Source organism: Pseudopodoces humilis, chromosome 28 (genome assembly GCF_049639895.1).
Source record: "Pseudopodoces humilis isolate 2021_Gansu_Grassland_sample_001 chromosome 28, ASM4963989v1, whole genome shotgun sequence".
In the NCBI taxonomy this organism is placed as follows: Eukaryota; Metazoa; Chordata; class Aves; order Passeriformes; family Paridae; genus Pseudopodoces; species Pseudopodoces humilis.
This window is the reverse complement of record NC_142227.1, coordinates 1,008,606-1,033,353: the sequence shown is the minus strand read 5'-3', so window position 1 is coordinate 1,033,353 and position 24,748 is coordinate 1,008,606. Positions and strand designations below refer to the sequence as shown.

The 24,748-nt window shown below is 55.4% G+C and overlaps 3 protein-coding genes, 1 long non-coding RNA gene and 1 other non-coding gene across 6 annotated transcripts; 1 reads left to right on the top strand and 4 right to left on the bottom strand.

The window, feature by feature from the left end:
* Window positions 1-505: 505 nt before the first annotated feature.
* On the bottom strand, window positions 506-2,368 carry LOC106628636 (uncharacterized). The gene is made up of 3 exons (XR_001332047.2): window positions 2,311-2,368; window positions 1,941-2,109; window positions 506-1,342 (listed from the first exon to the last, which is right to left on the bottom strand). It is a non-coding gene; the product is annotated as an uncharacterized LOC106628636 (long non-coding RNA).
* A 792-nt stretch (window positions 2,369-3,160) lies between these two features.
* On the top strand, window positions 3,161-8,627 carry NMRK2 (nicotinamide riboside kinase 2). The gene is made up of 8 exons (XM_005531638.3): window positions 3,161-3,340; window positions 4,749-4,839; window positions 5,990-6,038; window positions 6,240-6,411; window positions 7,021-7,092; window positions 7,591-7,697; window positions 8,106-8,191; window positions 8,277-8,627. Exons 1-7 carry the CDS (start codon window positions 3,315-3,317, stop codon window positions 8,189-8,191), a joined length of 603 nt encoding a protein of 200 aa, XP_005531695.1. The 5' UTR covers window positions 3,161-3,314; the 3' UTR covers window positions 8,277-8,627.
* Window positions 8,628-10,672: 2,045 nt separating this feature from the next.
* On the bottom strand, window positions 10,673-15,736 carry DAPK3 (death associated protein kinase 3). 2 transcript variants are annotated; one of them, XM_088067660.1, is made up of 9 exons: window positions 15,649-15,736; window positions 14,795-14,940; window positions 13,490-13,850; window positions 12,826-12,955; window positions 12,624-12,672; window positions 12,500-12,526; window positions 12,247-12,399; window positions 11,775-11,820; window positions 10,673-11,651 (listed from the first exon to the last, which is right to left on the bottom strand). In XM_088067660.1, the coding sequence occupies exons 2-9, from the start codon at window positions 14,854-14,856 to the stop codon at window positions 11,109-11,111; spliced, it is 1,371 nt and encodes a 456-aa protein (XP_087923786.1). In that variant the 5' UTR covers window positions 14,857-14,940; window positions 15,649-15,736; the 3' UTR covers window positions 10,673-11,108. The 2 variants fall into 2 exon arrangements, with proteins under 2 accessions (XP_087923786.1, XP_087923787.1); XM_088067661.1 differs by having other exon boundaries at window positions 15,619-15,701.
* A 161-nt stretch (window positions 15,737-15,897) lies between these two features.
* EEF2 (eukaryotic translation elongation factor 2) lies at window positions 15,898-24,270 on the bottom strand. The gene is made up of 15 exons (XM_005531636.2): window positions 24,086-24,270; window positions 23,281-23,495; window positions 22,406-22,587; window positions 22,110-22,321; window positions 21,266-21,444; window positions 20,899-21,004; window positions 20,536-20,649; window positions 20,259-20,397; window positions 19,500-19,695; window positions 19,099-19,357; window positions 18,766-18,873; window positions 18,332-18,685; window positions 17,523-17,705; window positions 17,298-17,430; window positions 15,898-16,567 (listed from the first exon to the last, which is right to left on the bottom strand). The coding sequence occupies exons 1-15, from the start codon at window positions 24,086-24,088 to the stop codon at window positions 16,374-16,376; spliced, it is 2,577 nt and encodes an 858-aa protein (XP_005531693.1). The 5' UTR covers window positions 24,089-24,270; the 3' UTR covers window positions 15,898-16,373.
* LOC148182501 (small nucleolar RNA SNORD37) lies at window positions 20,779-20,847 on the bottom strand. The gene has a single exon (XR_015774644.1). It is a non-coding gene; the product is annotated as a small nucleolar RNA SNORD37 (small nucleolar RNA).
* Window positions 24,271-24,748: the final 478 nt, after the last annotated feature.

Genomic DNA, 24,748 nt, shown 5'->3' with positions numbered 1-24,748 from the left:
GGAGAAATGAGCTTTTCAATGAGGAGAAATGAGCTTTTACAGTGAGGAGAAAGGAGCTTTTACATTGAGGAGAAATGAGCTTTTACAGTGAGGAAAAGGAACTTTTACACTGAGGAGAAATGAGTTTTTAAATGAGCTTTTGCATCGAGGAGAAATGAGTTTTACACTGAGGAATGGGGTTTGCAGCTGGGAGCTTCAACAAAGCCCAACAGCAACAACAAACAGTCCCGTGTCCTTCAATCCTCCCGTTCCCAGAAGGAACAGAAGTGTTGACATTCCTTATGGAGATAGTGGGACACTGCTCTGGATTCCCTGATCCCAAACCATCCACCACAATCATTGTCTGCTTCCAACACTAATGGTTCCTTGTTTCTTTTGGTTCAGCTTTGGCCAAATCCTCATTTGTTTCACCCTTTCCCAAGGGTAAAAACCCCACCTGTATCCCCGAGCCGCGTCCCTGCAGGCAAATCCAACTGGCCAGAATGCAAATTTCACTCACTGGGATGGAATTTTCCAAAAATACTTGGATTAGCAGGTCTGCAGTGCAAAGAGAACTGGAGCAGAGGTGGCCGGGGTCGGTGTCCCCTCGGACCTTTGACACAATTTTGGAGCCTCTTGGTTTCTTTTTCCCTTCACATGAGGTCAAATGCGGTAAAATAATCCCTGGAGTTGGATTTCTTAACCCAGACAACTTCCTAGTTCAGGAATGGGCGAGAAAAGCAATAAAAGGCATAAAACTCTTGAGTAGGAGACAATTTGAGGACAATTCAGCAATTTTTTTTTACCTTTGTCAGTTGAGGGGTGATGTGGGGATACCCTGGAAATGTCCAGCAGGGCTGGAAATTCAACTTCCCTGAGTTTGCTCAAACTTGAGGATCCAAGCTCCAGATTTCTCTGGAATTATCATTTTACCCTGGAATTGATGCTGACAGAGCAAGGGGTGCCTCCAGGAAAACCCAAATTATTTATTAATATTTCCCCTAATAATAATAATAATAATAATAACAGTGGGAACATTGGAATTAAGACTGGGAAAGCTCATTAGCTGTACTCACACCCATAAAATCACCAGGTTCTACCTTAAAACCGATTTCCTTTCTTACCTTCAATATCTTCCCTCCAAAACCTCCAGAATCTTGACCTCTGACAGTTAAAATTTACCTAATTTGAAGCTCATGTTTATTCATGAGCAGCTCATTTTAGCACTTGGCTTTGGCCTGGTGGCTGAGGAGCAGAAACAGCTTTGAAGAGAAAAACAACATTTTTATTTTTATTTTAGCTCAACGGACACAGCTGGGCTGAGACAAAGGAGGTTTGAAGCCACAAACCTCCTTCCTCAGGCCTGAAAGAGAAAAAAATTCAAGTTAAACACAGCTCAGGAGCAGGTCTGAATAAAAGTTAATGATGTCAAACACAATTTGAGGAGAAGTACCCTGAAGATAATGAGGATAGGAATAAGGAGTGGGATGGTGCCATGGGGCACAATGAGGCAAAGAAGATGCCAGAACCCAAAAGATCTGGAGGATCCTATACTTTATTAAATAGGAAATATCTAAATATATATATATATATACACACATATATTCCTTCAGAAACTTCCCTTGGAATCCTGGATATTTGGATTTTACACTGTGAAAGCTGAAGACCCCAAGGCAAAATGACAAACAGGACCCCAAATACACGAATTTGGTTTTACTGATTTTTTTACCACCCCACTGCAGGACAAGGAACCTTTAATATTTTTAACTGTGACCTTTTAATCCTGCCACAGTGGTTTTATAAAAAGGGAGAACAAGGCAAGATATTATTTTAAAATGCACATTATCAACTTAAAAAAATATGGTTGAAAAGCCTGATATTGCTCAGAGAACCCCAATTAAGAAACATCTGGAATAATTCAAATTAAAGCACAGGTTCCACAAGGTGTTGAGTTAACTTACCTTAAAAAGCCTTATTTTATGTGAGTTAACTGGGGAGGAGGAGGCTCTCTGGAGAGATAATAGTTTAGGAATTTGTGTCTATTTACAAAAAACAAACTGTTCAAAAAATTCCTTGTAAAGAGACATTCCGGGAAGATTCACTCCACATTCCTTTCTCTGAACAGCTTAACTGAAAAGGAAAAAAACCAAAAAAAATTAAAATTTAATTCCTCCCACCTTTTTTTTTTTTCTTTTTGTTTTTCAGGAGTTTAGAGAAAAATCCTTCCCGTGCCACTGCTGGACGAGTTTCAAACAATCAGATGGGAATTGGGGAATAAAGGAGGGGAGACAGCAAAGGAAAAAAATCACGACTTAATTATATCCCGCACACCTCTGCGGCTCGCCGGGCTCCCGAGGGGATGGTGGTGGGGGTGACATTTCCACCTGCCCCATGACTAATTTAGGAAAAGGAAAAGCTGGCCAAAAAGTTATTTTTGGCCACGATGGTGACGGCAGCGCACGGGGCCAGCGAGGGAGAGGGACAGGTGCAGGGCCAGAGTGTGACATGGGGCTGGGATGAGCCCCAAAAATGTCACACTGGAGTTCAAACTCCCTGAAAATGTGACACAGCGGGGATGAAATTCCCCCAAAAATGTGGTATTGGGGGGTTGAACCTCCCTCACCCCCCCAAAAAAATGGAATGAGAGGGTTGGAACCCCACAAAATGTAACTTGAACCACCCCCCTGCCCCAAACTGTGACATTGTGGGGTTGAAACTGCTCAAAATGTGACACTGGGGGCATTACACCCCTCTAAAATATGACATTATGGGGCTGAACCCCTAAAATGTGGCATTGTAGGGTTGAACCCCCCCCAAAATGTGACATTAGAGGGTTGAAACTGCCCAAAATGTTACACTGGGGGGGGGGGGTAAACCCCCTCAAAAAGCGACGTTATGGGGTTGAACCCCCCCAAAATGTGACATTGGGGTGTTGGACCCCCCCCAAAATGTGACATTGGGGTGTTGGACCCCCCCCAAAATGTGACATTGGGGTGTTGGACCCCCCTCAGGATGTGCCCCGGGAAGGTTTGGGCTGAATCTCTCCCAAAAATGTGACATTGAGGCTTGGCCGGACCTGCCCAAAACGTGACATAGCGGCTCATGATGGTCACAGGGCTCCTCCGGGGCGGGGACACGGCCCTATAAATCCGCCCCAAAATCGCCTTTTCCTCAATGAAAGGGTCGGGGAGGCAGAGCAGGAGCAGGGAAAAGAGGGAAAAGAGGGAACAGCGGAGTTTTTGTTCCGCTGAAAGTTCTTTCAGCCTTCCCAAATTTGGGTTTTTTTCCACCCCCCCTTCCTCGCCACATTCCGGCTCAAGAGGCGACTCGGCAAAATGAAATATATTATAGGCATCGGAGGGTAAGTGCCTGCTAAAATCTGGGATATATAATGTTTTTCCTGTTTTAATTTGGGGAGTATTTATCTGGCTATAAAATAATATTCGGGATACAGGGTTTGGGAGATGATGCAACTTGCTGAGTGTTAATTCGTGATGCTTAAATGAAGAGAGCTCCACAGGGTGACATACACTTTTATATATACTTCAACATGTATCTTAATATGTACTTTTATTTAAATATCTTTTTTTATATATTTTTATAGGATTAAAAGGATGGATGCTGCTTCAACAGAGTTTTGCAGGGCAGCACATCCCTTTATACAGACTTAGCTATATTTTAGATACACTTTATATATATCTTATATACTTATTTGTGCTATATACATATTTATAGATACAATTTGCACGTTTATATATTTTTAGAGCTACTTTCATCCATAGTTTTATATATCCTTTTAGAGGCTTAACAGGAGGGATGCTGAGATGGCAAAAACACTCTCAAGTAAATTTAGAGGCCAGATAGGCAAAAAATATTATTTTAAAATTTTCTCTGAAAAACGAAGAGGGGGAAAATCCCGTTTCTAATAAAATGGGATGGTGGTGTATAGAGGGCATTGATTTTCAAATTAAAAAGCAGGATTTAAGGTGGGTTTGTGCTAGGACAGGGTGAGAGTTCGGGAAACAGTGAGGGGTAACACAGGTTATTAGAATGATAATATATTAATAATATGCGACCGAGGGATTTACACAGGCTCGGGACGAAAAAAAGGAGGAACAAGACAAGGGAGAGGAAAGTTATTCAGGGCTTTTACATTAAGCGAGTTATGAGGGAGCGAGGGCATCTTGAGCAACGGGGCCGCGGCTGTGAGGGACCGGCCATGGCGGCCTCCCGTTCCCCTCAGGATCCCCGGTTCTGTGAGGGACCGGCCATGGCGGCCTCCCGTTCCCCTCAGGAGCCTCAGTTCTGTGAGGGACCGGCCATGGCGGCCCCGCGCTCCCTCAGGAGCCCCGGTTCTGTGAGGGACCGGCCATGGCGGCCCCTCGCGCTTACCTCAGCGCCGCCGTTGCGCGCGCGCGGGAACCGGCGTGGCCGTTACACGCGGGCGCGCAGCGCTGGAAGGGGCGGGGCCGGTTGGGGCTGCCACAGCCAATCGGCAGTCGGGGAGGGGGCGGGACCGGGGTGGTCGCAGCCAATCGACGGCCGGCGCTGGAAGGGCGGGAAATTCAAACGGGGGCGGGGTTGGGGTCCCTCAGGGTCAGTGCCGGGGTCCCCTCAGGGGCTCGGGTCCCCTCAGGGACTCCCGCCGGGGTTCGGATACCTCAGGGCTCCGCTCCTTCAGCGGTGTCTGTCCAACCGGGGGTCCCGGTGGCTCCCAGATCCGGTTCTAATGAGATTCTTCCATCTCTGTCTCTCCCCGCTCTGTGCAGGGTCACCAATGGTGGCAAAACCACCTTGACCAACAGGCTCATCAAGGCGCTCCCCAACTGCTGCGTCGTCCATCAGGATGATTTCTTCAAGGTAAGTTGAATCCCCTCTTCCTTGCAGCGTTAATTGTACTGCAAGGCAAGTCAGTTTTGACAGTTTAGGAGCCACAAGCTTTCTGGTTTTGTGGGTTTTTTTAAATATATATATATTTAATTTTTAAATGACTGGGCAGGTGGGGAGTTCCTGACCTTTATAAATGCCACAGGAGCTTGCTATGACCCCGCTCAGTCCAGTCGCAGAAAAACCACCTTTAAGTGTTCACAACAGATTTAAATTTACTACTGATATCAGGCAGAGGTTATTTACTGCTCATGATTTTCTCTAGATTGGGATTTCCCACCTTATTTTATTAAACTAATAATGAGACTGCTAAATGATGCTTTAGGATTTAAGCACCTCTATGCTGGTTTAAATACAGAAAGGAGGTTTCATGGGGGAGCTTTGCTAGATCTATATCAAAACCCAATTAAAGTATTGCAGAGATTAATGCAGAAGACACTCGCTGCCTTCTGTCTGGGAGTGCAGAATGTTCCTAACCCTGCACCATTTCATGGGAATGATGATATCCCTGGACCCCACCAGGTGTGGAAGTCCAAGAGATGCAGGAATGGGCTTGGAGCAGTTGTGGGTCATCCCCAAAACATGAAGTGCTCCAGCCCCAGCATCGTGTGCTCAGTCTGTCCTGCGCAGATTTGATCACTTAGGAGCCCTTGGGGGAGGAATTCTGTTTGATTCTCCATAAAAATCTGTAACTTCTCTTTAGAGTGAATGCCAGGATGAGGAAAGCAGTAACTGAGCAACCAAAGTGCTGCTATGCCCATCTGCATTTGTAGTAGAGGAGTTCAAATACCTGTTCTTTAAAAAAAATGTACATTCTAGCACTTGTTTAACTGTATTTGCACTTTAAAATCCTTACATTTAAAAACAATGCTCTGTAGTATTGTATAACAAACAATGTATCCAGTGATTAACGTAAAAGTCTTTATCCAAAGTGGTTTGAGTGAGCCAAGGGAACTTTCCAGAGCAACTTGGGGTGGGGAAAGCTGGGAATGTGAATGTTCTGCAGCCCCAGGCAGTGCCCAGGGGTGGTTGTGTGTTGCAGTAGTGGCCAGGTGCTGATGGCATCGGAGGGAACTGATCCCGCTGAGGTTGCAGCAATGTTTTATTGCTCACTATATTTCAGCCACAAGATCAAATAGAAGTCGGGGAAGACGGCTTTAAACAATGGGATGGTAAGAGCAGTGTTCCCTATAGGATGCAGTAATGTATATTCCTTTCCTAAGTATTTCTTTTTCATTATTAAAAGCTTTAACAGTAAATTTCCGTAACTGTAACTTTACCAAGCTCAATCTATTTCATCCTTTCGAGCCCGTGGTGTTTGATGGTGTTTGATGGTGTCCCTTTTTCCCACCCACCCCCTTTCTCCTGACTAGTGTTGGATTCCTTGGATATGGAGGCAATGGTGAGCACCGTGCGGGCCTGGATTGAGAACCCAGTGAAGTTTGCCCGTTCGCACGGGGTGAATGTCACACCTGGCTCTAGAGAGCCAACCTCCCAAGATATCCATGTATTGGTCATTGAAGGCTTCCTGCTTTATAATTACAAGTAAGGTTTGGAGAACTCTTCATGGTTTGCCAGGGAAGATCTTTAAATCCCCCGTGCCAGAGCAAAAAAACCCTTTTGGCTAATTTCCCCTTCCTGCCTTGTTTTGAATTTCTCACCCCTGAGGGTTTTCTGCTGTAAAATGTAAAATTAATGATATAGGGCACAGCCTTGAACTCCAGGGGAGTGTTTGGAAGGGGCCTCAAAGCCCATCCAGCTCCAAGCCCTGTCCAACCTGGCCTTGGACACTCCCATGAACACAAGCTGAGGAGTTGCCCTGTCCCAGATTTTGCTGCAAACTGATTTGGAATGATCCAGGAAGAGCCAGGGTTCCCAGCCCAGTGCCTGATCCTCCACAGGATCCCCTCTGATCCCTTCCAGGACCAGTAGCAGATGTTTGGGTGGGAAAAGTCCCTGCTTGGGCCTTCAGAAAGAAGTTTTCCATGGTTTTGAGTTAACAGACCCGTGAGGGAAGCACTTACCCATGTGTTGTCTTCAACAGACACAAGTCCCATAGAGGCAGAGGGATTTTTGTGGTGTCTGGGGTGATTTCATGCTTTTTCCTGTCACTAAAAGTGAGATCTCCACGCTGTGTCCTTGTCCTCTCCCCAGACCTCTGATAGAGCTGTTTGACCTTCGCTACTACCTGGCAGTGCCGTACGACGAGTGCAAGAGGAGGAGGAGGTGAGAACATTCCTGGCTGTGCATCCACTCCTTCCCTCTGCTCCTTTACTTTGCTCTTGGTCATGGAATCCTGGAATGGTTGGGGTTGGAAGGGACCTTAAAGATCATCTCATCCCACCACACCTCCCACCATCCCAGGCTGCTCCAGCCTGGCCTTGAACGCTTCCAGGGTTGGGAATGCAGTTTCTGGGATGTATTGGTGTCATGAATTGGATTTGAATAGAAGTGGACAAAGGGAATTTGCTGTGGTGAGCTTGGCATCACAGGCTGGGGTTGGAGAAGACCTCCGAGATCGAGTCCAGCCACAGCCCTTCACCACTGCCCACGTCCCCAAGTGCCACATCCATCCTTTCCAAACACAGGCATGGCAGCTCCACCACTGCCCTGGGCAGCCTGTGCTGATCCTTTACAATCCTTTCAGTTAAAATTTTAATTCCCAATAGCCAACCTAAAGCTCAGGCCCTCCTGACATTCCTTTTCCGTGCTGTTTTTTCCCAGTACACGGAACTACACGGTCCCCGACCCCCCGGGCCTCTTTGATGGCCACGTCTGGCCCATGTACCTCAAACACAGGAAGGAGATGGAGGACTCTGGGGTGGATGTGGGTAAGTCCCAAACACAAATCCCTCAGCCTTGGGGTTGGAATTTAAGGAATTGGGTGATTTCATTCGAGGAAACTTCCACTGTGATGATGCAAAGTGCTATTTTTACTCCCAAGTTGTAATCCTGGCCTACTTTGGATAAATCCAGGCAGTTTTAGAGCTAAGAACTTACTCCCTTATCTTTGTACTCTCAAGGACTTAGAGGGGATAAAAAAAATTAAAAAGAAAAGGAAGGAATTTATAATGGAGTAAGGACTTCACAGGCCATTATGATTTCAGGATGGTTCTGTTTTCCCAGTAGGAAAACAAGCTGTCCTTTGGGTCAGTAAAATATGAAATATTTAAAAATTAATCTCCCAAAATCTTGTTCTGATGGGAAGCCCCAGCCTGACTCCCCCTTTTTTCTCCCAGTTTATTTAGATGGCCTGAAGTCAAGGGATGAACTCTACAACCAAGTCTTTGAAGATATTCACAACAAGCTCTTAAATTGCTCATAGGTAACTAAAATCCAGAGGGCTGGGACACGAGGGGCTGTGCTGGGAACAGCCTGGATCTCACCCTTTTCCCCTTCCTGCTTTCCAGGGTCTGGGAAGTTCGGGAAGAGCCGTGTACAGCGCGATGTAAATAATACTTGGAAGTGGGAATGGGGGATATTTGTGTGAACTCCTCCCACTGCCCTGTGGCAAGTCCCTTCTGTATATAATTGAAAACTGAGGATAACTTATTCCCACCACATGGACAGGATTGCCTTGTGGGTTTTTTTTTTGTAATTATTTTATATTCCACTGGCTTACAGAGAAGTTGGAAACAGCATTTTTATAGCAGAACAAGCAGAGCTGTGCTGGGAAAACAAGAGAGCTCCTGCAGACAGGAAGGCTTCGTGCAAGGCTTGTTTGTAACCTCATCAATTCAGTAAAAATCCGTTTCAGCCTCCTTTTGAGGTGCTGATTTAATTCATCACTCAGCTTTTATTGCAATAAAAATTGCGATGGAGCTCATCCAAAACACAACAACAGTCCCTTTTTCTGGGGTGTTTGAAATTCCAGCCCTGGGTGGCTTCAGAGCTCTTTCCACGTGTCACTGGTTGGGTTTGGGTGCTCACACAGGCCCCAGCCGGGTGGGGATGGCTCAGTTTGTAAATTTAAATCCATGATGTGAACAGGGGCGATTTCTCAGGGAATGAGAAATTAAAACTGCTTCCCTAAGAACAATTTCAGGCATTAAAGCTAAAACACCACCCCAATTTCAGCGTGGGAGAGAGCAGTGCCATCCCTGCCTGTCCATACAAACCCTGGGAGCTCTCAGGCACTGGAATTACTTGGCTGTGGAGGGGTCCCTTCCCAAGATTTTGGGGCCTGAATTAGAAACAGTGCTCTGGAAAAGCAGCTGCCACAGATTAGTGAGGAGTCACCCAAAAACCCACCGAGGGGGTGGCCAGATCCACCTCCTTGTCCTTGTCCTACTCCAATGATTTCCCAGTTGTCCTGAGCAGGGATGCCATGGCCAGAAAGGGCTCTGGCTCCTGCTGGCTTCCCCAGGCTATAAAAAGGGAGATTTCCTGGTGAGCAGCACCGAACGTGCCTGGGGACACCCACCCCACTCTGCTGTCACCGTGCCAGGGGCAGGGACACCCTGCTGGGACCCAGCACCCTCCTTCCCACAGGGAACGTTCCCCACGGGCTCCCAGGGGCTGCAGCCCTGCTTCCCGTGGTGTTTCCCCAGGCCTCCAGGGCTTGGATTAAGCCCTGCAAAAGTGTTTGGGGTTTGTGAAGACTTATAAGGGAAAAGCCCTCGCTCCCATCTCCTGCCAAAGTCGGGGAAGCAGAAATTGAAGCCTAAAAAAGGCATTTTGGTGTCTCTGTCCACAGAGAAGGAAATGTTGTGGGGTGCAAAGAGGGAACTGGAGCAGAACATCCTGGTGACAGCACCAGAATCCCCTGGGCAGCACATCTTGTTCATTCCCTACACCAGTTCCTACAGGCATCATGAAATCATGAATCACACCCCAAATTCTGCTTTTTTAGAGCTATTTTGGTGTCCTTTTGTGTATCCACGTGGGTGAGATCCCCTGCTGCTCCAGGGCCGGGGTGAATGACCAGTGACTTCCAAGAGCCTTTTGGGAGTGTGAAACCCAAACCCTCGGCACGAAGGGAATCCGGGAAGGATTCTCACTATGTGAACTTTCCCTGACTCGGCAGCAGCCAGGACCGTAGGATTTCCATACATCCCTTCACCCTCTGCTGCAGGGACTCCGTCCAAATCCACAGCCCAAAGCCTCCCCAGGGCACAGGGCCTGGATGGGGCACGCTGAGGGCTCCAAGCCCCCCGGCTGTCCCCTCAGCGTGGCTGGAGCCTGTGGCTGTGCTGGACACTGGGACAGCCCCAGTCACGCCATGGGAGCCTTGGCAGGGAACACCGGGGCAGATTAAATTCTCAGCAGGTCCACGTGTCCCACGGACGGGGATGAAACCTACACCTGCTGTCACGTCAGCAGGGACAGGGACATGGGGCACAGCCCCCCTGATCCCCCCAGGGGCCACAGCAGAGTGACAAATCCTAAATGGAGCAAGCTCCCTGGGCCTGGAGGTGACACCACCCTGGCCAGCCAGGGGGATGCCTGCCATCCACTGGGATTTGGCTGGTGATTCCCCCGGATCAAATTCAGCTGGATCTTGGCTCTGTGGGGCCACAGGCAGTCAGAAAGCCCTGGGTGCTCCCAGGGGAACCCTCCCTGCTCTGGTGTTCCCCAGAACGTGGTGCTTTGGGACCTGGCTCCCCAAACCTGGGAACGCCCCACAAACATCACCCTCCACACCCCCAGCGAGTTCCCCCACCAGCACTGGGTCTCTGTAGGAAAAAAAAAGCATTTCCCCCCGCAAATGAAGGAAATCCCTCTGGGCTGGGAGCCCAGTGGGGGAGCTGTCACCACAGGGCACATCCTTATCCCCCTCCCAACCCCGTCCCGCCACGGCAGGAGCTGAGGCTACACAGAAACCTTTATTCTGGGAAAGGGGGAGCCAGGGCTGGGACAGGGGACAAGGGCTGCAGCACCCTGGGGGGAACAGGGGGCACAGGGGCCACCCGAGGGCTGCAGAGTGAGTCCTTGGTCCCAGCCCACGCGTGGCTGCAGTGGTGCAGAGGGGGGCTCTGCCCACCAAACCCCCCTGGGGCAGCTCGGGGACCTGGGTGGGGGCACAAACGGCCCAGAGCGCGGTGACGGGGAGCGTGGGGACACGAGCCAGGCACAGGGAGCTGCACGCAGGAAGCCAAACCCCAGGGTGGCACAGCCCCAGCCCCCCGAGGCAGGGGCTCCAGGGAGGCACAAGCACCCCCTGCACAGCGGCAGGGCCAGGGGACGCTGCCCGGGGGCGAGCAGGGGGTCCGGGGAGCAGCAGAGCCCCCGGGGCCGGCGCGTTAGCGGATGCTGCCGTCGCCCTCGCTGCTCTGCAGCTTCTCCCGCTCGATGGACCACACCAGCTCCTGCACAAACTTCATCTCCGAGGCCACCTGCTTGGCCAGGGCCTCGTAGTGGTTCTCCAGCTTGCGGTAGCGCCGCTTGAGCCCGTTGGCCGCCTGCACCACGCTCTTGGTCTCCTCCTGCGCCTGCTTCTTCAGCGCCTCCGTCTTCTGCAGCTCCTGCCGGATCTGCCGCAGGTCCTGGCTGATGCTCTCGTTCTCCTCTTTGTACCACGACTCCTTCTCCTCGTAGATGGACAGCAGCGCCTCGATGTCCTCCTGGAAGGACTTCTTGTTCCTCTCCAGCTCCCGCAGGCTCTCCTCGGCCGCAGCCACCTCCTCCATGACCTTGGAGAAACGCTCAAAGTTGATGTAGGTGTTGTTGGGGGGCATGCTGGAGTGGGATTTGATGGTGTACTCCTTCAGGCGCGTCGTCTTCAGCCGGCGCCGCTCGGGCTTCTTGCAGCTGTCCTCGTTGCGGACGTTCCTCCTCTTGATCACCTGTGGCAGGGACAGCGGTGGCTGCAGTGACACCCAACCGGCCCCCGTGGGGGTGAGGGAGCAGCAGAGCCCCAGCCCCGGGGGGTCAGACACCCCAAAAGTGCCAATTCTTTAACTTCTCACCTTAATCCAGGGGTGCTCCAGGCTCTGGGCGATGGTCATTCGCTTCCTGCAAACACAGCAAGGCTGGGATCAGGACAGAGGCTTTGTTCTGATTTCCCTGTTAAAGCCCTGGGACAGCAGCTTGGATCCTGTGGGGTCTGGCTGAGCCTGGACAAACTCGCTGCACTCAGGGCCCCCCCAGGCAGGAGCTGCATCCAGCCCCCAACTCCTCAAACTGCCTCCCAAGAGAAACACAGGCAGAGCATCCGTGGGAGCCTCCCAACTCCTCTGCTCCTTCCCAAACCCTGAGCCCTGGGGGCCCAGCTCAAACCCTCCCAAACCTCAGTGGAGCTACTGCACCCTCGGGGGATCCCAGAATTCACCCCACCCTGGCTCAGGCAGGAGAGGGGGAGCTGCCTGTACACAGCAGGCTGGGCAGGGGGGGCTGTCCCCTCTCCCAGAGGAACCCCCAGCTCTGCTCCCTGTCCCTCACTTGGGGTCCTTGACGAGCAGGCGGCGGATGAAGTCCTTGGCCAGCTCGCTGGTGTTGCTGAAATATTCCTCATCGAAGTCGTAGTTGACAGCAGAGATGTTGGTCAGCGTCTCCTGCTTTGTCTCCCCCAGGAACGGGGAGGCTCCACTCAGCCTGAGAAAAGAGAGGGTTGGGACACCCCAAAAAGGCTCCAGCCTGAGGTGGGGGAGCTGATCCTGCAGCCCTGTCCCCTCCAGGGCTGCCTCATACTCACAGGATGTAGGTGATGACCCCGATGCTCCTGGAAGAGAAAGGGAGAGGAGGCTGAAGTCACACAGAGGCACGAGGGGGTTGGCTGCTGGGGCCATGGGAAGGATCTCGGGAGGGAAATCACTCACCACATGTCGGCCTCCAGCCCCAGGGGTTCGTAGTTCACGATTTCTGGGGCTTTAGGAGCAAAGGGGAGAAAATGGGTTTATTGTGGGGGAAGGAAGCCTGGCCCCATGGACACACCCTGGCAGCAGCACCGGAGTGCTGGGTGTCTCCTCCAGGATTAATCCAAAGCTTTCAGCACCCTGAGGAGCCCCCAGGAACGCTCACCTACAAACTCTGGGGTCCCAAAGATATTCTTGAACTCATTCCCAGCCTCGATCTTGTGGGCGATCCCGAAGTCGATGAGTTTGATGCGAGGGTTTGGCACATTCTTGTCCAGCAGCATGATGTTCTCTGGCTGTGGTGGGGAGAGGAGCTGGCTCTGTCCCTACACACCAGCCTGTGGGAGCTGGGCTCCTCATTCCAGAGGATGTGCCTCAAATTGGGAGAGATCCCAAGCACCAGCCCCACTGCACTGCAGGAGTGCACTGACCCCCACTTCTCAGCTCTGATTTCCAGACCCCAGCTGGGGGCTCATCCCTTCTCCCAGAGCTGGACACGGGGTGGCTGCAGCTCCCAGAGCTCACCTGGGGGCTCATCCCTTCTCCCAGAGCTGGACACGGGGTGGCTGCAGCTCCCAGAGCTCACCTGGGGGCTCATCCCTTCTCCCAGTGCTGGACACGGGGTGGCTGCAGCTCCCAGAGCTCACCTGGGGGCTCATCCCTTCTCCCAGAGCTGGACACGGGGTGGCTGCAGCTCCCAGAGCTCACCTGGGGGCTCATCCCTTCTCCCAGTGCTGGACACGGGGTGGCTGCAGCTCCCAGAGCTCACCTGGGGGCTCATCCCTTCTCCCAGAGCTGGACACAGGGCAGCTGCAGCTCCCAGAGCTCACCTTCAAGTCGAAGTGGGCGATGCGCTTGGAGTGCAGGTAGTGCACCCCGTCCAGGATCTGCTTGAGGAACTGGGTGGCCTCTTCCTCCGTCAGGGATTCCTTCTCGGCCAGGAAATCGAAGAGCTCCCCTCCGGACACCAGCTCCAGGATGAGCACCACGTCGGTCTTGTTCTCGAAGATGTCGTGCAGGGTGATGATGTTGGGGTGCTGGATCTCGCGCAGGATGTCCACCTCGCGCTCGATCTCCTCGCGGCTCACGCCCCTGCGGCTGGACGACAGCCGCCGCTTCTTGATGAACTTGGCCGCGTATTCCAGGCCCGTCTTCCTCTCCCGGCACTTCCGGACGATGGCGAACTGGCCGCTGTGGGGCAAGGGAAGGAGCTGCAGGCTGGGGATCTGCAGGACGCCGTTTCCCCCCGGGGAATGCCATGAACTGGGATCTGGTGATGCCCATCTGCTCCCCGGCTTTGCACCACCCCGGGTGGAGGAAGGAAATTCCTCCCAGGAATGTGGAATGCCAATTCTCCCTGGGCTGTTGAGGTGCTGCTGTGATCACCCAGGGTGGGAGATGCCCTTCAGCCCCCATTCCAAGCCAGGAGGCCCCAGGAGCAGATCCCAGAGCCCGGTGGTCCCAGGAGACCCTAAACCTCTGATGGAGAAAGCAGGTGGAGGGGGAAATGCCTGAAATCAGAGTGACTGCACCTGGACCCGAGACTCCTTTATAGCTTTATACATCCCTGGACCAGGGCCAGGGACACACACAGCCCTGGGGGGGTTCATCCATGGGCTCACAAACAACCACAGCCACAGAGGGCCAAGAGAACACGGAGCAACCCCTGGAAGTTCCTCTGCTTTGCCACTTAAGTGACCCAAAACTCTTTTGCTGCCCAGGCCTCCGAGGAGGAGCCACAGAGCGGGGCTGGCACGGCCGAGGCAGCGCTGGAGGATCCCAAAGCAGCTCCCCCCGCTGCCGCCTCTGCATCCCGGCTGATTAAATCCCATCCGCAGGCTCTGAGTCACCCTGGATCCCTCCCACAGGCTCCAGGCCAGGCGCAGCCATCGAGGAGGGCCGGAAGCTGCCAGCCCCGGACGGGAGCTCCACCGGCACAAACGTTAATTAACACTTTTCTTTTTAATCTCTATCTGCTTTTTAATCTCTTATCTGACTCTGCACAGCCCTGGCCCTGCTGCCTACAGAGGGGGCACAGGGACACCACAGGAGATCCAGCAGCCGGATCCAGTGAAGCTCCCGGCTGGGGGTGCAGCCATGGAAGCCCCCCCAGAATGCAGCGGGATGTTCCTCACCTGCCCAGCTCCTCTCCCATCTCATAGAAATCCTCCACGCTCTCCTGGCGGAAGGTGGACATGGCTGCGGAGCCCTCTGGAGCGGGAGCCGCCCCGGCGCTGCCAGCGCTGGATATCAGGAGCGGGGAGCAGCCCGAGATCAGCACCTGTGGCACCGGGAAAAGGGGGGGCTGTGTCCCAGGAGCTCACACCGACACCCGGCACAGGGATCCCCGGGGACTGCACAGCCCCGGGCTGGGCGGTGCCGCGGGTTCGTCCCGGGGATGCCCCCCGGTCTCACCACACCCCAAAGCCCAGGGATGGAGCAGGGAAGGAGGACAGAGAAGGGGCCACAGCCTCTCCCTGCTCCACAGGCCCCACACCCGCTGTCCACCCAACCCTCCTCATCCCTTTCCTGGCCCACCTCCCCTCCTATCCCAACCCTCTGCTGACCCTCCCTGCCCCACAGCCCCCCACCCAATCCCCACAGCCCCTCCCCATTTCCAGTTCCCCGGAGCCCCTCTCACACCCACAGCCCCCCAATCCCTCCCCATCGCTTCCCTTCACCGCATCCCACCCATCCTAATCCCCACCCCTCCTTTTCCAACCCCACTGCCCCTCCCAATCCCACAGGCCCCACAACCCCTCAGTCCCTCCCCACCCCTTTCCCGACCCACAGGCCCCACAACCCCCCCAATTCCTCCCTTCCCCACCCCACCCCACAGGCCTCAACCCCACACACCCCTCCCCGCGCCATCCCTCCCTCCCCACCCCACCCACCCATCCTCCATCCCCCCTCTCCCACCCTCACAGCCCCTCCCGGCCCCACATCGCCCCTCACAGACCCCTCATTCGCACCGGGCCCCGCTCCCAACCTGGGCCGCCGCCGCCGCGCGCGCCGCCACATTCCACCACAGCAGGCCCCGCCTACCTCCGCACGAGGCCACGCCCACCCATTGCTTATTACCCAAGCCCCGCCCACCCTTGGCCACACCCACCCACCACTTATTATCCCGGCCCCGCACACCCTTGGCCCCGCCCCGCCGGGAGGGTGGGCGGGGCCAAGGGTGGGCGCGCGCTGGTGGCGCCACCCTCGCCCTTAAAATCAACCCCAAAAAATTCAATTTTCGTCACCATTTATCCAATTTTATTAATTCCAGTGGCACTAATACAGGCGGCGATGGGCACGACGGACAGTCACGCTGCAGATAAGGCATCCTCATCCCCTCACTCTTTCTCTCTCCCCCTGTTTTCCTTGCCCTCCCTTTTTGATTTAAGCACGTCCCACCCCCTCTTCTGGGCCATTCTGCAGCAGTATTTTCTTTTTTTTTTTGAGTCAAATAAATACAGAATTGGGCAGATCTAGTGGAAATGTTTTAGTTACAATGGCAAAGATGAGTCATGTGCAACACAGAAACCTATAAGGCTTTTTTTTTTTTTTTCCTTTTTGTTTGTTTTCCTCATTTGAAGTTCTCAAAATCGCTATGAAACCCATTTAATTAACAAGATGGTGGTCACAGGCGTCTAGCCCCTGGCGGGCATGGGTGATAACGCTAATTAATTAATTTTTTCCTGTTCTCCCAGAGTTCCATGAGTTTCATTAGAGTTTGTCCAGGAAGTTGTCGAGGGCGGGGATTCCTTCCTTCAGCCCTTTGCGTTTGCGGGTCTCGGCCACCACCTGGCACGGCCGGCTGGCGCTGTCGAAGGGGTCCCCGGGCAGGATCTGCCAGTGGTCAAAGACGCACTGGGGGAAGGCCTGGCCTCCCGTGTTGGACCTCAAATCTGCTGTGAAACCTGGGAGGGGAAAGAGAAAAGGTCAGACAGGAATGGGCGCAGTTCAATGTTGCTTTCACGGATAGAGCAGAGGAACCCGGAGCAGCCCTCAAACGCCTCCCGAGATCCCAACCAGTATGAGGTGGGAATGGAAAAAAGGTTCCCTGAAGTCCCTTCCAAGGGCCTAAAACTGGAGAGGGACTTTGGACAAGCACAGGGAAGGACAGGACACAGGGAATGGCTTCCCACTGCCTGAGGGCAGAGATGGATGGGATATTGGGAGGGAATTCCTGGATGGGAGGGTGGGGAGGAGCTGGGATGGAATTCCCGGAGCTGCTGGGGCTGCCCCTGGATCCCTGGCAGTGCCCAAAGCCAGGCTGGAGCAGCCTGGGATGGTGGAAGGTGTCCCTGCCATGGCAGGTGTAGCACCAGAAGACCTTGAGAAGTCCCATCCAACCCAAAATGTTCTGCAACCTTGGTCTCCTCCCAGTCAACACTTGACAGGATGAGAGGAAACAGGTCTAAGTTGTACCAGGGGAGAGCAGGAGATTAGGAAAAGTTTCTCCAGAAGGATGGTCAAGCACTGGCACAGCTGCCCAGGGCAGTGCTGGAGTCCTCACCCCTGGAGGGGTTTCAAAGCCGTGTGGATGCAGCGCTTGGGGACAGTTCAGTGACAGGTGAACAGCTCAACTCAGGGATCTCTCCAGGTCCTTCCCAAGGCTCTCCCGCCCAGGGCGGCTCCAGGACTCACCGAAGGACTCGTTGACAGGCAGGTAGGCCTTGACCACGAACATGGGGGTCCCGGCCACCTGGGTCTCCTCAAACACGTGGCCACGTTTCCTGTTCAGCACCCCATAGATGCCTCCGACCACCTGCTCCGGGCACTGCGAGGGAGAGCGGGGTCAGGACTGCGCCCACCCGCTGTCCCCCCTTCCCCTTCCCTGGGGGCTCTGGCACTCCAGGACAGGCTCCTCACCTGGATCTCCACCAGGTAGATGGGCTCCATGAGGCGTGGCTGGGCCGTGAGCACGCAGGCGTAGAGGCAGCGCCGGGCCGTGGGGATGATCTGGCCGCCGCCGCGGTGGATGGCGTCGGCGTGCAGGGTGACGTCGTGCACGTCGAAACGCACGGCGCGCATGTTCTCCTCGCACAGCACCCCCTGCCAGGGGACAACAGGGTCACACAGTGCCACCCCGGGGCACTCAGGGCCCCCACACGGGGCTGCTGCTCCCCTGGCTCACAGGAGCTCCCTGGAGCAGCAAGGGCCCACCCAGGAGCCACTCAACCTCGCTGAGGGATGAACCTTCAAACCTACAGAGCTTGGACTCTTGGAGGTCTTTCCCAACCTAAGGGATCTGGGGAGCACCAGCTCCCACCCCTGCAGCATCCTCATGATCAGCTCTGAAGTTCAAGCCACAACAGCTGTCACACATTTATGGTGCTGAAACCCAAGTATTTGGCCAAGGGAAATGTTGGTTTTTTGTCCCAGTAACGTCACAGAAGTTGCTGGCTTGGAATCTCCTTCAGACTGAAACTCAGTGCTGTGCAAGAAAATTAATTCCCCCTGTTGCTGTTCTCAGTCTGTCAACTTATCCTGCAGCCCTCTCCTGTCTAACCTGAAAATAACTGGTAGGTACGGCCAGATCCCTGTCAGGCCTCTCTGAGCACCTCTCCTTCTGAGGCCAGCTGTGTTATTCACCTGGACTGTTCAGATGCCGCTTTCTGCTCCATGAGAAGCTTAAAAAACACAAGGATGTGTACGCAGACCAGGACACCACCCCTCACCTCCTTGGTGGCCCACTGGAAGCCGGCCACCACGCTGTCCTTGATCTCGTTGAGGTACTGCACTCCCTTGGTGATGTCGGTGAGGATGTTGGGGCCGGTGCCGTCGGGCCCGAAGCACCAGATCTTCCTGGCCTCGGTGACGTCCCACTCGTACTTCTCGGCCAGGTACCGCGCCCGCTGCTTCAGCTCCTGCCGCGCCGACACCTCGCCCTTGTCGATGTCCTCGGCCAGGCCGTCGGGGAAGGGCCGGGCCTTCATGTACAGCCGGTTGTGTTTGTTTGGGGACTTGGAAAGGCACATCACGTTGGACTCCTCGCTGACTGTCTCGCGGTAGGACACCACGGGATCCGATTTCTGCGGGGACAGAGGGCGTGTGAGGCACCAAACCCGGCCAAAGCCCCACCCCGAGCTCAGCCACCACTCAGCCTCTCTACCTTGATGGGGATGCAGGCGTGGTCCTCCTCCAGGTCCTTCAGGCAGATCTCCAGGTGCAGCTCCCCAGCGCCAGCGATGATGTGCTCCCCAGACTCCTCGATGATGCACTGCCAACACCAGGAACAGCAGGTGAAGCTTCAGAATGAACCACAGCCACAAACACCAGCAACTCTCCATGGGTTTTCTACGTTTGACCCATAGAGCTACTTCCACATGTTCCCCCCACTAATCTGGGGGTGGCACAGCGCCAGCCAGGGCGCAAGGCAGGGACCAACACTCAAGACTTTGCCAGTACTGGAGGCAGCACCCCTGGATCCATTCCTGCCACTCACCTGCACCATGGGGTCAGACTTGGCCAGGCGCTTCAGCCCCTCCACCAGCTTGGGCAGGTCGGCCGGGTTCTTGGCCTCCACGGCCACGCGCACCACGGGGCTGACGCTGAACTTCATCACCCTCATGTTGTGGGCGTGCTCGAAGGTGGTGATGGTTCCAGTCTTCACAAGGAACTGGTCCACGCCCACCAGCCCCACGATGTTTCCACAAGGCACGTCCTCAATGGGCTCCACGTAGCGGCCCATCATGAGAATGGTCCTAAAGGCAAAGCTGGATTAGTGAGGCTGGGAAGGGGAGGAGATCCCACTCAGGCACCTCGACAGGCCTCAGACACAGAAGAGACATGAGACAGCACCAGAACCCCAAACCTGAACCCCTCGACACCCCAGCCAGGACACACCTTTGAATTGGCTTCAGGTACAGATCTTCCTTCTTGCCAGGTGTGTAGTTTGGTCCCATGATTCTGACTTTCAAGCCAGTGGAGACGAGACCAGAGAAGACACGGCCAAAAGCATAGAAACGTCCCTTGTCAGAGGTTGGCACCATTTTGGAGATGTACATCATCAGGGGGCCTTTGGGGTCACAGTTCTTAATGCCTGGGAGGAGGAGAGTGATCAGCTTAGTCCAGAGTTATTGATGTATCTGGCAGCCACCCCAAAACCCAGCTCAAGACCAGCACCCACTGCCCCAGCCCGAGGGGCCAGCCTGTCTGGACAACAGGACATGGAGAATGGCTCCCACTGCCAGAGGGCAGGGCTGGATGCGATATTGGGAAGGGATTGCTCCCTGTGAGGGTGGGCAGGCCCTGGCACAGGGTGCCCAGAGCAGCTGTGGCTGCTCCTGGATCCCTGGCAGTGCCCAAAGCCAAACTGGATGGGGCTTGGAGCAGCCTGGGCCAGAGGAAGGTGTCCCTGCCATGGGTGGGGATGGGGCTGGAGAACTTTCAAGATCCCTTCCAACCCAATCCATTCTGTGATTCCATGGAAGATCACATCACCAAGAGATGTTTGCAACAAATCCAGGCTGAGCGCCACTAGAACTGTTGGATCCATGCTAAAAAAGCTAGACTCAATTCCAGACACTGCCGAGCTGTGCACGTGGAGGGTTACAGGCACACTGGAGCTGAGGCCTGGCAGCAAAGAGCAGCAGCTCGTCCTACCTATGGCAGCCTCATCATCGGGGGGGCCCTCGTAGAGCAGCTCGCAGCGATACTTCTGGGCTGTGACAGGGGAAGGCAGGTGGATGGTGATCATCTGCAGCAGGGCATCTCCAGCTGGCAGCCACCGCCTCATCACGGCCTGGGCAGAGCAGCAGGACCCAGTCAGAGCGCTCTCAACAGGGATTCACCTCCCCGTCCCTCCCCGCCTCCTGATGTTGACACAGCTGGAGCAGCACAACTGCTCAGCTGCTCCCCAGAGGACTCAGACCAGCCTCACCTTCAGCAGGGGCTTGCCCTCCTTGTCCTTGTCCTCACTGTCCAGCTTGATGTCCAGTTTCTCGATCAGTTTAGCCGCCTCTTCCTTCTTGAAGTTCATGATTGCATCGAAAACCTGCGACAAGAGCAGCCGTTGGGAGCGCTGCTGTGACCCAGTTTGGAGCAGCTGCACCACTGCACCTGCAGAGAATTCCTGCTCCTCCTCAGCACCCAGCCTCCCTCCAGGAGACACCTCCCCCAGATGTGTCAGACAGCTGAATTTCTTCAATCAAACAAGTCAGGTCAAAGTGAAGAAATTTTCCATCATCACGCACGGAACAGAAGCGCAGAGCAGCCGGACAAGGAGGAACCCTGAGGAACTCACCTTGAAGATGGGGTCAAGGATGAGCTGGCAGAAGGTCCTAGGCAGTTTCTTTCCATCAGGGCTGGTGGCAGATTTGCTGAACTTGCCAGTAGCAGGGTCAAAGTACCTGCAGAGAGAAGGAAACAGACAATGTCCACACTCGAATAGACACGCAGCTTGTTCTGCATGCTCAGGGCAGGGCCAGGGGCTGCTGAGGAACTGCCAGCTCCTGCTTTCCCCCTTATCCAGCTTTCCAACACTCACCAAGTCTGAATTAACTCCTGTTAAACCAGGCACAACCACATCCTCCCCCCCTTTACCCATCCCCTGCAGTGTCAGGCTCTGCCATGCACAGCTGGAATTCCTACCAGCACCTTTCCCTCCTCACCTGTCTCCCCACAGCTTCTTCATCATGTCCTCAACTTTCTTGGCACGCTCGGCTGGGCTGAGCTGGGCATCTCCCTTGGCAGCAAACTTTGCCACGTACATCTCAGCAAACTGCTTCAGGGTGAAGGCCCAGCCGTGCAGGCCCGAGCCAAAGCCCACGGTCCCGAGCACCGGGTCAATCTGAGAGGAGACAGCAGAGCTGGGTCAGACCCCTCAGTCCATCCCATCCCAAAAGCTCTCCAGTACAAACTGGAGCTTCAGGACACCGAGAGTCCCAAGCGGTTCTGTCGCAGCGAGCACGTTTGAGGTCTGGGACAGGCACCATTTTAGCTTTGCACCACAGAACGGGGCTGGTTTTCCTCCACCCCCAGCAGGTGGAGATTCACATGCAGGTAGGATTCCCACCCTTCCCAGGAGGATCAGGAAGGCATGGACAGCTCCAGCGTGCAGGAGTCCAGCACAAACTTCTCCTCAGAGCCTGTGTCCCACAGCCCTGCTCCCTTCCCAGGAGCCCAGGAAGAGCAGAGCAGGTGGGAAGGGACCTTAAAGACCATCCCATTCCACCCCTGCCATGGACACGATCCCAGGGCGCTCCGAGCCCTGTCCAGCCTGGCCTTGGACCCTTCAGAGACTGGGCAGCCACAGCTGCTCTGGGCAACAATCCCAGCCTTTATTTGCTCAGGCCTTGAACAGGAAATTTGGGAGGGGAGCCAGCGAGAGCCCCAAGCCTGGGAGTTCAGGCACCTTCAAGAACCCCCTCTCCTCCACCTGGGCTAAGGAATTACCACTGAGCAGGGTAACCCAAGGGTCTCAAGCCAAGCCCAGCGCTCAGAGCCTCCCCTCACCATGATGTTGCCCATGGGGCCGCTCTCTCCCTCTCCGTAGGTGGAGATGATGACGTTGACGTTCTCCACAATGCGCTGGAAGGTCTGGTACAGCTCCTCTGGCTCCAGCTGCAGCTCCAGCAGCGCTCGGTCCATCTTGTTCATCATCAGCACAGGCTTGATCCTCTCGGCGATGGCCTGACGCAGCACAGTCTCTGTCTGCACGCACACGCCTGCCAAACGCACAATCAGTTAGGAATGAGTTATCCCCCTCTCCAAATTCCCCCAAAATACGCTCCAGCTGCAGAAAACCTCACCAGAGACACAGTCCACGACGACCAGGGCACCATCAGTGACTCGCAGAGCTGCAGTGACCTCTGAGGAGAAGTCCACGTGCCCAGGGGAGTCAATGAGGTTGATCAAGAAACCAGAACCATCCTTGCTCTGCTTGATGAAGGCCAAGTCGTTCTCAGAGAGCTCATAGAACAGAGAAATAGCTCTGAAAGAAAGGAGAAACTATTAAAATGATGACCTGTGTTATTCCTCCCTAAAGCTCAGAAATATTTTGCCGCCACTGAAGGTGGCACCCAGCGCTCTGCTCTGGTTGACAAGGTTGGAGTTGATGACCTTGGAGATCTTTTCCAACCTAAATGCTGGGCTCCGGGGTTTCCTGAAGTGTGTGGGAGATAACAGGAACGCAGGCTACAATCTACCCTTCCTAAACCATAACATCCTCCAGAATCCAAACCTCCTCCAACTCCCTGCAGTTCTCCAGCACCCATAAAGGGTTCCAACCCCAAATCACAGATTTAGGCTTTTCCTATTAATCCAAACTATGTTCTCCACCCCTTTTCAGGCCCATCCTCACACTCCCCGTGGCAGCACAGCCAACAGGAACATCCCCAGTGATGCTCCCAAGAGTCTCCACACCGCATCCATGAGACATCCAACAATCCTGGGGCTGAACTGGGGGGATGAAGCTCCTTCTTCCCCAGTGCCCAGCACGGAACTGCTCAATGACCGAGCAGAAGCCGATCAACACTTGCTCCATCATTCAAAACCCTCAGGAGCACGAGCTGAGCTTCTGGACTAGCCCAGATCCCAACAGCACCTTCTTCCAGCTCCTGGAGGAGCCCAGTCCTGCCGGAGCTCAGCCCAGGGAACAGCAGGAGCCTGAGGGGAGGGCACTCACGTGGATTTGATGGTGATGCACCGCTCCTGCTCGTCCTTGCGGGTGTCGGTGAACCGGGTCTCCCCAGCACGCGCCGAGGCGATGATCCCGGCCTTGCACACCAGGGAATCCGTCAGCGTGGATTTGCCGTGGTCCACGTGGGCGATCACGGACATGTTCCTGATGTTGGCCTTTTTGTCCATGATGGCCCGTATCTGGTCTACTGTGAAGTTCACCTTGAGGGAGGAGAGAAGGGAGACTCAGCGTCTACGGAAACAGCTCTGGCAATTCCAAGGAATCCCAATCTCCCATAAATACCTGCCATAATCACGGTGACACCGACTCTGCCTGGGTGACAACACAACCCGCAGCGAGGGCGCTGCAGCCGGGCTGCAGCACCAACCCCTCCCGGCCCCAGCGTCCCTCAAACCGCGGTGTCAGCAGGTGCTGGGCGCAAATCGCCCGCAATACCGAGCCCGGGCCGGTGCCGGTGCCAGCCCAGACCGCAGCGTTACATAAGACACGAACGGCACCGCAGCGCCCCGTCCCCGGCACCGCCACATCAGCGCGGCCGCTCCCGGGGGGCAACGGCAGCCCGGGCACCGGCACCGGCGGGTCCTGCCGGCTCCGGGGGTGTCACGGCCGCCCGGGCCGGCCCCCTCTCGCCGCCCCACCCTCTCCCCGCAGCCGCGGCCCAGCCCGGCAGCACAGGCCGCAGCCGCCGCCGTGCGGTCCGCGGCGCTCGCGGACCCGCCATCCCCGGCGATACGGGAGGCGCGACGGCCGCTCATCCCGCCGGGAGCGGCGGCGGGTGGCGGGGGCTCACCATGGTGGCGGAGGGCGGCGGAAGCTGCGGGGCGGGGGGATCACGGCAATGGCGGCGGCTCGGCCCTGTCTCGCTGGCGAGCGCAGAGCGGGCGGAAGAGAGCGCTGACGTCAGCCGGCGCGCTCTTATAGGGCGGCACCGCCGAGGGGCGGGGCCTGCGCCGAGCGCGTGCGCGGCAGCGCCGCTCTATCCCGCGGACTCTATGGTCGGGAGGCTGTTCCGCCTCGCCGGCACCACGTGCGTGTCACCGCGGCTGCACCGGGACTTCAGCGAGGCGACACCGGGAGAACAGCGACCGGCAGCGACAGCTCCGCCCCGCCCGGGCTGCAGCGGTGGGGAAAGTCCGCCCCTCCCGCTGCCGGTGTGGGAACCGGCCCGCGGCACCGCGGTCGGTGAGGCCGCTCTCGGAGCGGTATCACCGAGCGGTAGAGGAGCACGGGGCTTCGGCTAGTAGGAGAAGGCGGTAGGGCCGAGCCCGGTGGCAGGCAGCGGTCCCGGGCACCGGTGGGTCCGGCCCGCCCCGGTCCCGCAGGGTGCGCGCACTGCGCATGCTCCGGGCGGGCCGGTGCTGCAGCGCCCCCTGCGGGCGGGAGGAGCGCGGGGACTCCGGTACCGGCCGGACCCCCCGAGCCCCGCTCGGTGCCACCGGGACCGCGTCCCCTG